This window comes from Paralichthys olivaceus, chromosome 22 (assembly GCF_024713975.1).
Source record: "Paralichthys olivaceus isolate ysfri-2021 chromosome 22, ASM2471397v2, whole genome shotgun sequence".
Classification (NCBI taxonomy): domain Eukaryota; kingdom Metazoa; phylum Chordata; class Actinopteri; order Pleuronectiformes; family Paralichthyidae; genus Paralichthys; species Paralichthys olivaceus.
In genome coordinates, this window is record NC_091114.1 from 6,844,003 (window position 1) to 6,860,464 (window position 16,462).

The 16,462-nt window shown below is 40.6% G+C and overlaps 1 protein-coding gene across 1 annotated transcript in view; it reads left to right on the plus strand.

The window, feature by feature from the left end:
- The window catches only part of dnah2 (dynein, axonemal, heavy chain 2), a 53,983-nt gene that overhangs the window by 6,906 nt on the left and 30,615 nt on the right, over window positions 1–16,462 (plus strand). The window contains exons 12-40 of the mRNA XM_069519222.1: window positions 173–355; window positions 486–700; window positions 884–1,030; window positions 1,597–1,753; window positions 2,588–2,697; window positions 2,986–3,115; window positions 3,427–3,615; window positions 4,509–4,653; window positions 4,885–5,077; window positions 5,202–5,402; window positions 5,847–6,003; window positions 6,466–6,640; window positions 7,174–7,337; window positions 7,638–7,799; window positions 8,085–8,188; window positions 9,205–9,361; window positions 9,957–10,039; window positions 10,267–10,447; window positions 11,240–11,378; window positions 12,045–12,262; window positions 12,887–12,979; window positions 13,095–13,220; window positions 13,633–13,743; window positions 13,923–14,111; window positions 14,379–14,482; window positions 14,635–14,824; window positions 14,940–15,120; window positions 15,248–15,375; window positions 15,969–16,121. Coding sequence (XP_069375323.1) covers window positions 173–355; window positions 486–700; window positions 884–1,030; window positions 1,597–1,753; window positions 2,588–2,697; window positions 2,986–3,115; window positions 3,427–3,615; window positions 4,509–4,653; window positions 4,885–5,077; window positions 5,202–5,402; window positions 5,847–6,003; window positions 6,466–6,640; window positions 7,174–7,337; window positions 7,638–7,799; window positions 8,085–8,188; window positions 9,205–9,361; window positions 9,957–10,039; window positions 10,267–10,447; window positions 11,240–11,378; window positions 12,045–12,262; window positions 12,887–12,979; window positions 13,095–13,220; window positions 13,633–13,743; window positions 13,923–14,111; window positions 14,379–14,482; window positions 14,635–14,824; window positions 14,940–15,120; window positions 15,248–15,375; window positions 15,969–16,121 — 4,485 coding nt within the window. The remainder of the gene's footprint in view (window positions 1–172; window positions 356–485; window positions 701–883; window positions 1,031–1,596; window positions 1,754–2,587; window positions 2,698–2,985; window positions 3,116–3,426; window positions 3,616–4,508; window positions 4,654–4,884; window positions 5,078–5,201; window positions 5,403–5,846; window positions 6,004–6,465; window positions 6,641–7,173; window positions 7,338–7,637; window positions 7,800–8,084; window positions 8,189–9,204; window positions 9,362–9,956; window positions 10,040–10,266; window positions 10,448–11,239; window positions 11,379–12,044; window positions 12,263–12,886; window positions 12,980–13,094; window positions 13,221–13,632; window positions 13,744–13,922; window positions 14,112–14,378; window positions 14,483–14,634; window positions 14,825–14,939; window positions 15,121–15,247; window positions 15,376–15,968; window positions 16,122–16,462) is intronic.

The following is a 16,462-nucleotide window of genomic DNA, read 5'->3' on the forward strand; positions in this document are numbered from 1 at the left end:
TCTAGCTTTTCATTTCATTTCCTCTCCTCCAAATTTGTCTCCGTTCTCAATGAGCGTAGCATTCAGTACAAGGCTCATTAGCAAACTCTCATTCTATTTTCTTTGCTGCTCAACGTTTCACCTCTCTAACCCTCGTACAATGGATCTGATCTTTCTCTTTACTCTATCACAGGCCATTAAGAGCACCACAGACGAGAAGGTGGAGGAAGTGTACAACATCTTTAACAGGGATCTCAAAGTGGTCAACAAGGAGCTGAACCAGAAGACAAGGTTTTTTCCAGACTACAAGTCCCAGATTGCAGGACACACCCACTGGTTAATGGCCCTCAGACATCGCATTGACAGTTCCATGGAGGTGAGCCCATTGGATTACACAGTATTCTATTTCTTATAGCCTTGGCACACACTAGTTATTGAGACAAGTGTATCTTCAGGACCTCCATCCTTGCCAGATTCTTACTTTGTTTAGTTTTTTTCTCCTTCAGGTGCTCCAGAAGGCCCATTTCATACCGGATTCATACAGCCGCAAGCAGCTCGTTCTCAGCTACGGCCAGACGGTCCAGGTTTTGGATGAGATGGTGAAGAACAACTTCCATGAGTGGAAGAGGAACCTGGATGCACAGTGCCTGAGGGGACTGGAGCAGCCACTCTTGGTGCGCTGCAAGCACAACCCTGCCAAGCTGGACATTAACTTTGACAAGTGGGTGGCAGAAACTCAACTTACAAGACAGGGTGCACAGAGCATTTTCATTTAAGCATACATTCATGAGATGTCTTACACTGTACAATGTCATCTGTGTACTTTGACACACCCCTGGCAAATGTTGTGCAATTACTCATTATTTATTTTGTTGGGGGTTTTTCTGTGTTTTCTCTCGTCCAGCAATCTGTTGAGCCTCTTCTCTGAGATTGACTGCTGGGATCGACTCAGGTTTGAGGTCCCCCAATTTGCGTATGACATTTACCTGGAAAGGGAGAAGCTCAGAGTTTCACGGGAGAGAGTACTGCTGCTGATCAGGAACTACAACAGGTTTGACAAACTCAGACAAGGAAAACCAACATGCAAACAACACTGAATAAGGATTTTTGAAATTAGGTTCCTGATGTATTGTTATATTATAATCATCAGAATTTATTTAAATGCTGTCGTGCAAGTGACAGCCTGTGGCTAGAGGAATTATGTTTTTTGGGTTGTTGTGGTATGTCCATCGGTCCCATGAACATCTCAAGAATGTCTTGAGGGAATTTCATCAAATTTGGCACAAACTAGTCCAAGGGCAAGGTCATTGTGGCATCACAAAATATGTTTTCTTAGACCCGAAGGTTGAATTTGTGATTAGTTTTGGGAGGTTTAAAGTCCATATTTTTGTCAATGTAATAAGTCAGGAACACCTGGAGGGATTGAAATTGGACTGGTTGGTGGAGGCATACAACCACAGGGGGGTAGTTTTAGTTTGGAAGACACTGTGCCATTAACTTAAATGAGAACGCCATTTTGATTGTAGTTAATATTATATTAATATTCCCTGATGCCATGTGTGAGTAAGGAGTCCTGCTATTAGTTAGTGAACGTGTGTGTGTGTGTGTGTGTATCAGAATCATTGGAATGCTGTCTCCTGATGAGTTGGGTCTGTTTCGGGAGCGAATTCGTCTGATGGATAAGAAGATTCAGGCAGGACTAACCAGGCTCCTGTGGTCGTCTAAGGAACCAGCTCACCTCTTCACCCGAGACTGTCTCCTGCACATTGACAAGGTTGTAACACACAGTTCAAAACTTTAAATGGATGTTGGTGCAGTTTTATTGTTATTGTCACAATGTCACTTCTTTGTTAGGGCTGCAGCAGCAGCAGGGCCAAACCTGTAAATGCAAATGTTGCTGACTGACTGATGACAAAGTTACATCGTGTGTTGGAGTTTCCTTATCGCCTGAATAGTTATTTATGACATCGCCTTTAAAGCTCCCTTAGTCAATTCTTTTTCTTCAGCAGTTTGTTAGCCAGATGGAAGCTGTGGTCTCTGTGATGTAATAAGAGAGATATCCTCTTGTTCCAACTTTCTCTCAGAGTGGTAAATATAGCTGAAATCACAGTGCAAAAGATGATGTCACTGTCACAAAATCTGATCTTTAGTCACTCATTCCATTATCTGACAAAAGAGACGGAAAAATATTTAAAGAACTGCTTTATTGGGAATTTGGCAGTTTCAAATAGTAAATCTGGCTGATGCTGGGATGCAGTCACATAATAAACATGTTAATCAAGTGTGATTTGGTGAGTTGTCAAGCAGGATTCATCTCCACTTGAAGGCAGCTGTTAACAAAGGTTTTACAAGTTTTCCACAACATCCCCTTCACACTTTGATCTTACATGACAGTGACCTTACATGATCCAGCCATAATCAGTAGAATGGTTTTGACCTGGTCTTGTTTTCTGAGGTTCAGACTGTAGCAGTGGCCTGGGTTGTGTGATTCAAATCCCCTGACTATTACTTTGAGTGTACTTTAGAAGAGGAACACAATTTGGAACCAGTTTCAAAACCACATTAGTGACTGAGCAGCTCGTCTTGTTCCCTCTCCTTTGCTCTGCAGGTCCAGCTGATAGTTGAGAGTTACAAAGTGTCAAATCTCTCCATCTCCAACCTCTGTCACCAGATCAGTGAGGCATTGCTGATTAGACTAGATGGAAAGACCATGTACAGGTAGAAACAATGATGTGATTTCTTTTTAAACCACCTTTTATGACATATTCATGAAATACATTTAACACTGGGTAAGGTTGTTTTCTTTATTTAACTGTAAACATAATTTCTCAGTAAACTTTTCTTAATTGTTTCATTAATTTTCTCTTGGACTGTGTTATCTAAGCCCTCTGATGAAGTCAACAACAAGCATCTCCATTTTCTGGAGATGTGCATAGGTTGCATTATAATTATAACATGGATCTCAAATAATGCACGTTGGTTTCCTTTGTTGGTTGCTGTTTTTAGGGACCTGGAGTTTGAGGAGGACCAGAAGGCTCAACAGCAGAGCCAACTCCAAATACTGCTCTCAGCACACCAAGAAATTACTGAGATCATGACCCGCATCTACAACACTTTCTCTCATAATGGATTTGAGGTCTGTGCTGCATTTTGTTTCAGTCATTCAATATTGATAATATTCCATCGTCATCGACTCTTTGAAAACTGTTCCCTATTATATTTATAAATGTATTGTGAGAAAATTAACTTTCACATGGTTAGATAATTACATGTACATTAAATAGCAATCACTTGTTATTTCCGACTGTATCTATTAGGTAGGACATCCTTTTTTCTGATTGACAGCAAGATTTACTAATCCTTTAGCTGCTTTCATATAATGTCAGGTAAAACCCAATTATGTGACTGCCATGTTACATATGTACATTTTTACCATTGTATTTTAAGGTCCAGGGGCACTGGTTAGCTTACACAGAGAAGGTGGACAAAATGGTTGAGGAGGCTCTTAGGAGCAACATCAAGCAGTCGATGAAGAAGCTGTCCAGGGTCATCAACGGAGACAGCAAGACGTTAGCCAATCCATTGTTCAAAGTCTTGGTGACACTACACCAGACAACTCCCCAAACCACACCAAAGGTACAGTCAACCCCTCGTAATCAGATTACGTCATGTGATAGTGACTTGTTTACACTGTGTCTGCTGTATGCTCGATGCTGATGGAGGAAACCTTAAACTCACTCAGAAAAAGACACACATTGTCATCCATCCGTGCCAGGACGATAGCTGCATGTCCTGAATAAACAGCATAGAACACAAACCCACACCTACATCTGCAGATATTTAGGACTCTACTCAAAAGATGCAGCGGTCAACATATATGTTTGTTCCTCTCTCACATGCTGTTTTCTCTGTCATATGCAGACTATGAACAAAACATTACAGTTTTTTTATGTTTAGGTCTGGAGGGATTTAATCCCCACAAACAAAATTTGCACAAAACAGCTATACAAATTATTAACAGGAGCATAAGGCGATGCAGATCTTACCTGATCAGTCCTACTCATCTCTCCCAGTGTAGCGTCACTGGAACCAGGAGGAATCCGGACCTTATTCTCTTCTTGTATTTGTGAAGCCATGTAAATTAAATGTCATATTTTATTGTTAGTTTCCATTTATGTAGGTTAATATTTAATATAACCACAGATAGAAACGAAACCAAAAGGGTGTGCCCTACTCCCGCCTCCTTCTCGTCTCTATCCTCTATCAGGCTCATATTGAATTTGACTTCTTAATTGTCAGTAGGAATGAGACAAATTCCACCCTGGGAACATGACAGTACACCCAAACACACACAGGTGAAGGATTTTATTTTGGGGAACATTTTGTTGTGTTTATCACGGCAGAGATGCTGCATGGTTATGGTATGACTTTTGTTGTTGTGCACACTTTGGTCCTTTGAGACACCCACACACAGGTATGTAAATGATCTCAACAGCAGTGTGAGTGCTTGTCTGTTTCTGTTTTGACAGGTCGAGTTCTCCCCGACGCTTGGAAAACTTGTGCGGATTGTGAACATCATGCCTCAGCTCATCAACACCATCGCCACCATTAAGCGACTGCCTGAACTTCTCAACACCAAGCATTCACAGAGGAATCCCATACACGTCAACATCGGTTAGAACTATTTTTCAAAAAAGTGTGTTCATGATTTTCAGCATATGTTCCTTAGAAAATGTACATTCTATTAGAACACTGCTTGTATGTACCTCTGACCTGTTTTTACGGAGTAGTGGGTAAATTCAGACTTGATGTACATAAAAAACAAACTATATATTATATACTTGTGAGCATGTTTTCCTTCTACTTTTGCCTCCGTCTTCACCTTAACCCTCTTTGATCCCTCAGAGCAAGACAAAGAGATAAAGAAGATTCAGGCTACAGTTGCCGCAGGGATGACAGCCAATGCCAGCCACCTGCAGGCCTATCTGAAGACCTGGGACAAATACAGAGACATCTGGGAGATGAACAAGGACTCCTTTATACAACGCTATCAGAGACTTAACCCACCAGTCACTTCTTTTGATGCAGATATACAAAAGTACCTGAATATCATTCTTTAGTTGACCTGACTATATAGCTGTGAACTTTACATTTCAATATGGCAGAAGAAATCCTTTAAAAGAAGTTGTTTAACATCTCCCTCATCTCTCGCTCACCTTCAGGTACGCAGAAAAGGCCAACACTGTTCAACAGGAGGAGATGGTATTGACCATAGGTTTTGTCAGGCTGGACTGCTCACCACTCAAGTCCTCCTTGGCACAGCATTGCTATGAATGGCAAACTAAATTCACTGAGCTGCTTAGTCACATTGCCAGCACCCGCCTCAAAGATCTTCACGCATCCCTGCAAGCCAATGCTAACAGGTGGGGAGTCGAGCGAAATATTTTTTTCTCATTGCAGACAGTTTAGAAGAAGAGATCTAACAAAGATCCCCAGTTCAGGATCTTTTAAACCATTGTGGAATCCTGAAAGCACGTACAAATATCAAGATGGCAGGTTTTATTTAGACAGTCAATCATGACAAAGTAACAAATTTGATTATTTCATTATCTCTTGGTTGTTCTGACATTTTGTGTAAATTCTTACATTTATGATTGTCAGGGCATGTCAGTCAGTGAATCCAAAGCCTGTTCCACCAACATCTGCTGCAGGTTTTGTGGTCTTGTATTCTGACACGTACACATATTCAGAGAGAAATATGAAGGGTTGAAGAGATGGGAAAGGAAAGCTTTTAAATGTATAAACATTTAAGATGTACTGTACTAAAAGTGAGTCTTTATCAAGTGAATTTGTATGCGTCTGTTTAGGTTGAGACAGTCCCCCCAGACACTGCAGGAACTCAGTGAGAGCCTGAAGCTCTTGGAGACTCTGCAGGGAGATTTGGCCAAAACAGAAGCTCAGATTCCTATCATCCATGATCAGTTTGCTCTCCTGGCCAAATATGAGGTCCCTGTGGAGCAGGATGTAAGTACATGGCTCATTAATAAACAAATAAATACACAAACACAGGAAATTATACATATACAAACACTATGTCTATGTCTTTTTTTCTCTATAAACCGTAAATTACTGTTATTCTTCTCTAACATCTCACGAGTGACAGAAAGTGCTACCTATAATTTATGTATTGATTACCAAGTAAAATATCTGTCATGTTGTGACACTTTTTACAATAATAATGTTTAAATTTATGTATAAGTAATAATGAGATATGAAGAAAGAGACATTTTAGATTTCCCTACTCAGGACCTATTAGCAAGAGTTAAGAATATTATCTCATCTAATCAAGACCAACTTGTTTATTTCCTCTTCCTTGAAATAAAAATAAAAAACATATAATAATGACCTGTTAGGTAGTTACAGGTTCTACATTTTACACGTGAACAACATTCTTTACGAACATTAAACCGACTGTTTTACCCACAGGAGCAGAAGATGCTTGAAGAGCTGAATGGAGAGTGGGTGTGGTTCCAGCAGGTCTTGATTGACAGTGACATCATGCTGCAAAAGGACAAAGAGAAATTTAAGAGCAGCCTTGTCCAATCCTCCGAGGAGTTCAAGACGAAGATCGAGACCACTCTGCAGGAGTTCAACAGCACAGGTCACACACACTCATGTATTATTACAGATAAAGTCTTTCACCAGCTTGGTCTGTGCACCTTACTGTTGCTTTGTTTCTGTCTGTCTCTACTACAAGTAGAGTAGAGTAGCTAGTATCAATACAAAACCTTAGATTTTGTTTCCACTGTAACTTCATGATGGTATCACTACCAGCATCACTGACTTCAGGTGCAGTACTGAACTGTACTATTGGAGGCAAAGACTGCAAGCTTTGCTGTGAGTCTGGGCAACTCCCTTCTGGACAGACCAGTGAGGCTTCCACTTCTTTTTCTTCTTCTGTTGTTTAATGCCATCTCAACTTCCTGCAATTTGTCAGAAAGTCAAATAAGTGTTTTCACACTGCAATATATGCAACAATATATGCAAATCCGTGTGTTCTTACTAAGATATAGTCGACATTATGAAATATGTCTGCTCTTTGTTTCTCTACTTTTGTGTGAGGACATATGAATGTTTTTTGATAAGCATTATCATGTAAATAGATCTCCTTACATTTTGCATTTTTATATCCAGGTCCATTTGACAGTGCACTCAGCACAGAGTTGGCCCTGAAGCAAATAGCAGAGCATCGTAGCCACCTGGAGGCTCTAAAACAGGAGGAGAGCACCATCCTTCAGGGGCTGGGCTTCTTCAATATAGAACAGCCCTCCTCGAAAAGCCTCTGCACGCTGGAGAAGGTCTGTAACCGCACAACTCTCTTAATCAAACACACTACAACACAATAAGTTTTAAATCCAGGGGTGTTTATGATAACACACGTGTTAATGTTTGTTGGGGCAGTTTTACAAATATGTGATAAAATATAGTGAAAGAAAATTGACAGGACATTAGATAGAATGCACCAGCCTGAATTCCACTCCAAGATGGATTTTAAAAGTAATTTTTGTTGCAAATGCTATTCTCGTGACAATAATGCAAGGAGCATTTGATGACTGAGTTTGTTTTGAGCATGTGTACTTTGTGTGTGTGTTGTTTAGGATTTAGACCACTTGGAGCAGGTCTGGGAGATCGCACAGGAATGGAATTCCAGCTGGAACATCTGGAAGGTTGGCCAGTTTGCTATGCTGCAGACGGAGGACATGGAGAGCACAGCGCACGACATGTTCCGAAAACTCAGCAAACTTAAGAGAGAACTTAAGGTCAGTTCTGCCACATTTAGTTACACGTGTCACATGACACACATAATTAAAAAAAACAATACTTTAAATCGGTAAAGCGCAATCTAGAAACTGTATTTGAAGAATGACATTTTGTGTTAGCAATGAACCAGTTTTGCAGAACCAAGTTTAAAGGCTTATTAACAGTGAGCTGTTTCTTCAGAATGCATAGAACCTGGTTCTAATATCACCAGTACCCCTAAAACATCACCCGCCCTCATAACCACATTACACAGTAGTATTGACATGTTCTTTGTATGTTTGCAGGATAAGGATTGGCACATAGTGGATTTCTCTAAAGACAGGATTGCTCAGTTCAAGCGGATCATCCCTCTGATTGCTGACATGAGGAATCCAGCCATGAGAGACAGGTACTGACTCAAACAAAGGTATCTAAGTATATAAAACATGTCATTTCAGTCGACCTTGTTTTACAATAATTCCATTATACATGATGGGGCAGAAACATCAACATTTAGATAGTTGAACAGTAGTTAAAGCTGTGCAGCTCTTTAGAAAACTGATACCAGATGGGATGAGTGAGAGTTCTGTCCAAGCTTTTCCTCACAGTCAGTGTCTGTAGCTTCATTCCCAGAGGAACATCCATTGGCTGCATTCTCTCTCTTACTTCAAGATAGTGGTACCACATTTGAATGCAAACACACTCCCTCTGAAGAAAAAGCTAATTTCTTCTTTTCTTTTTCTGTGCACTTGCACCGCTAAAATTATTTTGACTGGGTGAAGCAAAACTTGAATTGGGAAGAAGCCAAAATTGAGCAAGGATGAGAGGCTGGGTTTTATCTTTGCTTTACTTCCACTGTGATTGGGTAATAAATAACAATAAACACACATTACAAATTAGGTCTGACAAAGAGAAAGCAAAGGAATACACCCTGTACTTGGCACGGTGGCTGCTTTAGTAGTGGTGGTGCAGGTTTTGAAAAGAAACATGTTTATAGTTAATAGTTACTTGGGTCTCCAACCAAAGCTGTTTTCAGACATGTCCTCTGGAGGAAGTCCAGAGTATTGTGTCTGGGCTTTCTCCGGATTTTGCCTTTCACGCATGCACAATGCAGCAGGAGATTTTTCATTCACAGCAACACAAAAAATCCAGAGCGTTCAGGTGAGGGGTGATGCAGCAGGCAGAGGCAGGATCTAATTTATTAATTCCACTGCAGAGATTACATGTGTTCTGTGGTCTCCAATGAGAACACTGTCGCTGTGAAAAGATAAAGAACAGCCAGGAAGTGTTCTGCTGCTCTTCTCTCCCTGTCCTTCCCTTCCTTTTTTTTTCCTTTGCAGGAAATATGTGACTTGTGATTTTAGAATGGATAAATAAACTCTTAATGCCTGGAAGAAGGAAAACTAACACTTACGATACTTTCAGGCACTGGAAGCAGATCTGTGAAGAGATTAAGTGTTCTGTTGACCAAACAAGTGCTGAGTTCACCCTGGAAAAGATCATATCTCTAGGCCTGGACAAGTATGCTGACGAGATCTCTGAGATCACTGGAGCCGCCATCAAGGAACTGTCCATAGAACAGGTCCAGTTTCTTCCTCTATTCTAAAAAAATACCCCACCTCAACACTTAAGCAGGTTATATGAGTGCAATTGTATGGCCATATTCATACACATGGAAGCACATTGCAAATTTCTTATGTTCCTTATATACAATTTGCACATTCACCAAAACAGCTCAGAATTCTGTAATTAGAGAATAATGTGTCATTCTTAGTACAATTTGTAATAGGAGAGCCTATACGGTCATGTGATGGGATTTTTATGAGATTATTTAGCCCAGAAATATGATGATGATCTTAAAATAATAATTTAATATAATAATACCCCATTGGGTTTAGAAAGTTCAGTGTCAGTGGGGTCAAGACTGTGCCTTTTAGAAAATCAATTAAAATACTACTGATAAAGCTATTCTTTGGTAAATACATAATATTGCCAACAGAAGGTAAAATTCGTGGTATTCATGGTCAAATTTAGTATAAACAGTATTCTGTCACTGATCATTCAGACGTAAAAATGTCACTGAAAAGTAAAAGAACAGAAATGCTTCCCCCTGATTTGGCCATCTCTCACTTGTGTGCCTTGTTTGTTAACATGACTCTTTCTGTTTGATATTTCAGGGTTTGGAGAGTATAATTAAGACATGGGAGGAAATGTTCCTGGACATAGTACCCTACAAAGATAAAGGCTACTACCGGCTGGGGTGAGAACACAAGCTTTGGGTGTAAATCAAGTTAAAAAGCAAAAATAATCCAGGCTGAAAACCATGGTCATGGAGTTGTGCCTCCATTATGTCTCATTGGCATGCATTGCTAGATCCCATTGCTCAGTACAGCTCAATACTGCCATCCAGTGATGCTTCACTCTGGCTTGTTTTGTATATGATCTGTAATGAGTGTTAAAGTTTGTCTCCCTATTCCTCTCCCATAGGAGCACAGAGGAGGTTTTCCAGGCCCTGGACGACAATCAGGTGATTCTGTCCACAATGAAGGCGTCTCGATTTGTCAAAGCCTTCGAGCAGGAGGTGGACTGCTGGGAATGCCGGCTGTCCCAGGTGCTGGAAGTCATCGAGATGATCCTCACTGTGCAGCGTCAGTGGATTTATCTGGAGGTGCAGGAAACACTCACAAACTGTGTCACAGGATTTATTATTCTACATGGATATTCATCATTTTATGATTGGCTTTTCATTTTTCTCTATGAATATTCATCATTTGATGAAGTACGCAATTATTAGCTGTGTTCATTGGTTATTAAAGGGAGAGTATATTTTGGGAGATGTGATGATTACCATGGACGCCTGCATAGCCGGAAGCAGGGTATTGTTCTCACCCCTGTGTGTGTGTTGTGCGTGTGTGTTGTGTGTGTGTGTGCGTGTGTGTTGTGCGTGTGATTTTTACCAAAACTTTAAGTTTCTCTCCAGTTGATTAACTTTCAGTGCTGAACGGTCAAGGTCAAAAAAATATGGTCTCACAAAACACATTTTCCAAGATATCTCCACTAATAATAGAAAGAAAAGCTTATATTGATCAGAAGATGGTTATCCATCATGTGAAAAATGATGCAATGCGTAGTTCAAACATGCATTTCTCAAGGTATCAATTAACCCTGTAGGATTATAGACACGACCAAAACTTATATAGATAGAAATATAGGACCATATGGTAGGAATGACATCGTTGTGACATCACGATGATGCAGTGAAGTATTAGAGACACGACCATAGCTGCACTGATTTTTTGCACAGCTCTCTGATTTTGGTTTTCTCGCTTCTTGTTTCATTGATGTTACCAATTCGTCATGCCATTTCTTTCTTTTTGTGGCTCGTATAATTAATCTCTTTCCTCCCTTGCCTCAGTCGTTCCCCTTCAAGCTCCATTTTTCTTTGTTTTTATCCCAACAGAACATTTTCCAGGGAAAGGACATCAGGGAGCAACTGCCTCAAAAGTGCAAAGACTTTGAAGATGTTAGCTCCAGCTGGAAAATCGCCATGGGCCGACTTCATGAGGATAACAACGCCATACAGGGATCACACCACCCTGGTATGACAACATAGTTTGATGACAGAACTTTTTTTATAGACCATAATTTGATCAAAACTACACATGGAGTCTACTCTATGTCCTCCTGGTGTGGAAATTAAAAAGAATTTGTCTTAGGTTAGCAGATCTGCTAAGTGTGTTGCCTATGAGGACATAGTGATACAGTAACTTGGTCACTACACAGCCTACTCAGATCAGGCTGCAAGCAAACATGCTCAGAGGACTATGATGCCATCTTGTGGGGGAAACAACATCCTGCACTTTATGAAAACCACAGCATATTGTTTTTATTTTATTATATTGGCCTGTTGTTGCACACATTTACAAAAACAAAGAACTTGAAACAAACAGAGTTTCCATACAGGATAGTGCAGTGGGCGCTCACAGCAAATACAAATGAGAAGAAAGGAATATGACTGCTATTAATGTGGGCCTATTGCATGATCAGTTTGATAAGCCTTAAAGTCTTGTTTCTTGTGTCACTTATATTTAAGTTTATCCCAGTAGTTTCAAAATGTGTCTCTTATCTCATCAGGTTAAATGTCCTAAAGAAAACACATAAGGTCAAAGAATCGTCTTAATGATGATTTCTCCCAAAGAGGTGTCTAAGTGTTCTAATTATCAGAATGTGTCACCTACAGTCAGCCTCTCCTCTCTGTCTTACAGGCCTGCTGGAGAACCTGTCAGAGATGAGTGCCAAGCTGGAGGAGATCCAAAAGGCCTTGGACATGTACCTGGAGTCCAAGAGGCAGATATTTCCAAGATTCTACTTCCTGTCCAACGATGATGTGCTGGAGATCCTGGGCCAGTCACAGAACCCAGAGGCAATGCAACTGCACATGAAGAAGTGTTTTGACAACATCAAGCGCCTGCGCATTGAAAAGGTAAGGACCTGGACAATCAGAGGCACCTGTGTGTACTATAACACTCCTCTGTGGATATTATAGAACACGAAACACCATCATGTCCATCATGTCATTGTAGTTTTACTGTGTTATACAACAGGGATAAAACTGTGAGGTGGGCACTCCACCGAATCACCAGCCATGATTCAACAGTGTGAATCTTGTGTAAAGTGGCTAGAATTTGGCAACAGCCAGTGTAGGCACGTCCGTATATATCTTGTGAACATGATTGGTCAAGAATGCCTTAAGGGAATTTCGTTAAATTTGGTACAAATGTTCAATTGGACTCAAGGATGAACTGAACCCTGTTTTGCCTTGTGAACAAATTACCTTGAGAATACCATAAGAGAATCTTTTAAAATTCACATTTGGGCCCTTGAACATGATATCTCAAGTCTGCCTTCAGGGAATTAATTCAAATATTGACCAGTGGTAACTTGGAATCAAATCTTAAGTGATATTTCCATGGTCTAAGGTCAAGATGACGAACATTCTTTTAAAAAATAAGCTTTCCAGATTTTCCAGTCTTTATCAGGTTACAGTGATGTATTGTAGATTTGAACGGAGCAGTCCACAACCATTGTGTGTGTTTGTTTTCTACAGGTGATCAACAAACCAGAAGCCATGGGGATGTTCTCTTCTGATGGGGAGTTCATAGAGTTCATCCAACCAGTGCAACTGAACAAACCTGTGGAGGTACAGCAGTGATGATGATGATTATAAGGATCCGATCAGGGTGACAAATGATAATACATAATAATACAAGAGCTTCATGACTTGATAATGTTGGAATGTGATTTTGTGCACTCAGGTTTGGCTGTGTGATGTTGAGAAGGTCATGCGCATCACACTAAAGGATAGTCTGAATGACTGTCTTGTGGCTCTGAAGAGGACGACAAAACAAAGAGACAAATGGGTCAGAGACTGGCCAGGACAGGTACATGCATATTATTTTCTATTCAATTGTTTTTTCACCTGTCTGATTGACAGACTGACACTGATGCAGTGACATGCTTTTGGCTTACTCTCTGATGGATTAGCTGTATTTCAAAGCAATGCAAATGGTTCTTAAATTTATGATAAAAGTTGAAAACATCAAGCATTCTTCAAACATTTGCTCTTTGCTCTTTTCTCTCTTTAAAGCCTGATAGGCTGTACACAATATTTTGACTCAAATTCAAACTCCTGTTGAACTTAAACTGACATCCCTTTATTTCAATGGGTGATTGTGCTGTCGTGGTGTTATTACATTATTTCCATTACTTTAAATATATCCTAAATTAATACTCTTTGTAACATTAAACATCCTCTCTACTGAAAGAATTAAATTTGCATTATGCCTGTTTTAGATGCTGATCACTGCAAGTCAGATCCAGTGGACCACTGATGTCACAAAATCTCTCATCACCTGCAAGGAGAGAGCTGATAGGTCCTCTCTTAAGTCACTGAAAAAGAAGCAGGTTTGTGCTGAAGCTTTGTTTGTTTTTATCTGATCTTTTCAGGATGATTTCTGGTGATGATTTGATAACACACCATAATATCTTCATACAGCAAGCTTAATATTCTGTACTCAGTATGTGTGCAATATCTGCATTCAAGCCCTGTTAAGGTTTTGCTTCAACTGTCTTTTATTTTTCAGGTCTCCATGCTTCAAGGCTACTCAGAGATCATCCGTGGCAACCTGTCCAAAGAGCTGCGTCTGAAAATTGTTGCACTGGTCACAGTGGAGGTTCATGCTCGGGACGTTATTGACAAGCTGGCCAAGGCCGGCTGCAACGACGTCAACGCTTTTGACTGGCTCAGTCAGCTGCGGCTTTACTGGGACAAGGTATGTTCTGAGAGTGTGGAAGTAAGAAGGACAGATAGGGGATATAGGCTACATGACAAACTGTCTTGATCACCACCTGGTCTCTAGATGCAGCATAGGTTATAAATCCCACCTCATTCATGTCAGTGAACGAGACATGGGACTAAAAACTCAAAATACATGTCAAAGATGGTGTCTGAATTTTAATGTAGTTTATAAGTTTGAAGGAGGCCAAGAAAATCCTCATTGAACTTGTCCATATCTTCTTTTATGTTTTTTTTCCAACAGGAAGTGGATGATTGCATAATCCGACAGACCAACACCCGTTTCAAGTATGGCTACGAGTACCTGGGCAACTCTGGACGTCTCGTCATCACTCCACTTACAGACAGGTCACGATCACCATTCAGTCATTTAGTGCACCAGCATCAATCCTTCTGCCATGACACATATCCATTAATTGATTAATTATTGGATTATAATAATAGTTATTTTTATTATTACTATTATTGGAAACCCCATATGTTATTTTCATTGTGTACAGGTGTTACATGACACTGACCACGGCACTCCATCTGCACCGGGGGGGCTCTCCTAAAGGCCCGGCTGGTACCGGGAAGACAGAGACAGTGAAGGACTTAGGCAAAGCTCTTGGAATGTATGTTATTGTAGTCAACTGCTCTGAAGGACTGGACTACAAATCCATGGGACGCATGTACTCTGGCCTGGCACAGGTAGGAAGGACACTTTAAAAATTTAACTTTTAACCTAAAACATGAGCTGTGTTCCTCTGTGGGATTAAGAGTTCAAATTTATTTATAAGTTTTTCACTTTGTCCACCCTGAACAGACAGGAGCATGGGGGTGCTTCGATGAGTTCAACCGTATCAACATTGAGGTGCTGTCGGTGGTGGCCCAGCAGATCCTCTCCATCCTGTCTGCCCTCTCAGCTGGACAATCCAAGCTCCACTTTGATGGACAGCACATACGTCTGGTCCCGTCATGCGGCATCTTTATCACCATGAATCCTGGTAAGCCAACACAAATGCGCAAATATGCAGACTCTCTGCAAATGTGTTGCTGCCACAGTTAAGATTTTTTTTCAGAATTGGCTCTTTAAAATATAATAAAATATTTTCTCTCAATTTTCTTTCTAAGGTTACGCGGGACGTTCTGAGCTTCCAGACAACCTCAAGTCCATGTTCAGACCAATCTCCATGGTGGTGCCAGACTCTACTTTAATTGCTGAAATCATGCTGTTTGGAGAGGGCTTCAACAACTGCAAGGTACTACAACAGACAGAGAATGACCCTGTTCTTCACAAAGTGGAGGGTTGATTTGGATGCTGCTGAGGGGGTGATTTCTGCTCTGTAACCAAGTAGGATCTTGTAATTTGAGGATGATGATTAACTATTAATCTGTAGCACAGGATATGCTTTTGAGGCTTTTGAAGCAGTTTGACCAAAATAATTGTGGCTTTGTCTTGATATTGTAATATTGCATTACTCTTGAGTAATTGTGAGGAAACCACTGGATGCATCAGTTGTGGATCGGCCAGTCAGAACCAAACAGAGTTGATTACAGATTTAAAAAGCCATTTGCTGTGTATCTACACGTGAAAAGACACTAAACATGTTTTGCTGCAGTGCAGGTTGACTGTACAGTTGCGTGCGAGGGTGGATGTGATGGATTTATTTTCATACTCTACTGCCACACTGTTCTGCGAGTCATCCTGGCTCATCTCTGGTTATACTACAATTTTTAATCCTATTTAAGCTGACATTCATCCTCCTCCTCCTCCACTCCTCCTATACTTCTTCCTTTTCTATGTCTGTCTTTGTGTCGCCTCACGTCTTTCTCCATCCTTTTGTTCTCGCAGCTCCTGGCTAAGAAGGTGTTCACCCTGTACTCCCTGGCCATGCAGCAGCTGTCAAAACAGGACCACTATGACTTTGGCCTGCGGGCTCTCACCTCCTTGCTTCGTTATGCAGGAAAGAAGCGGCGCTTTTGCCCCAATGTTCCCGATGAAGAAGTAGGTCTTTCACTCTCCCTTTTCTCCCTATCTCTCAGTAAAACAGAACAAATTAGCCACCTGTTCATTACAATTATCAAGACATCCCTTTTTTTTTTTTTTTATAAAATCCTTTGAATATGACGTTAATATGAGCCTGAGTGAGTCAAATCACGTTTAGTCTTAAACTCCCTCTTTGTGTTGCTGTCCCTTCACTGCAACTCAGCAAGGAAACGCTTTCTGTGGAAACGCAAAGGGGAATTTAAGACTAAACAGAATAACTTTCATGGGAGCAGTTGCTCTGACCGCTTGAGCTGGAATTTAAACCTAAGCTGTGCTGTCATTTCTGCTTCAGGGGCTGT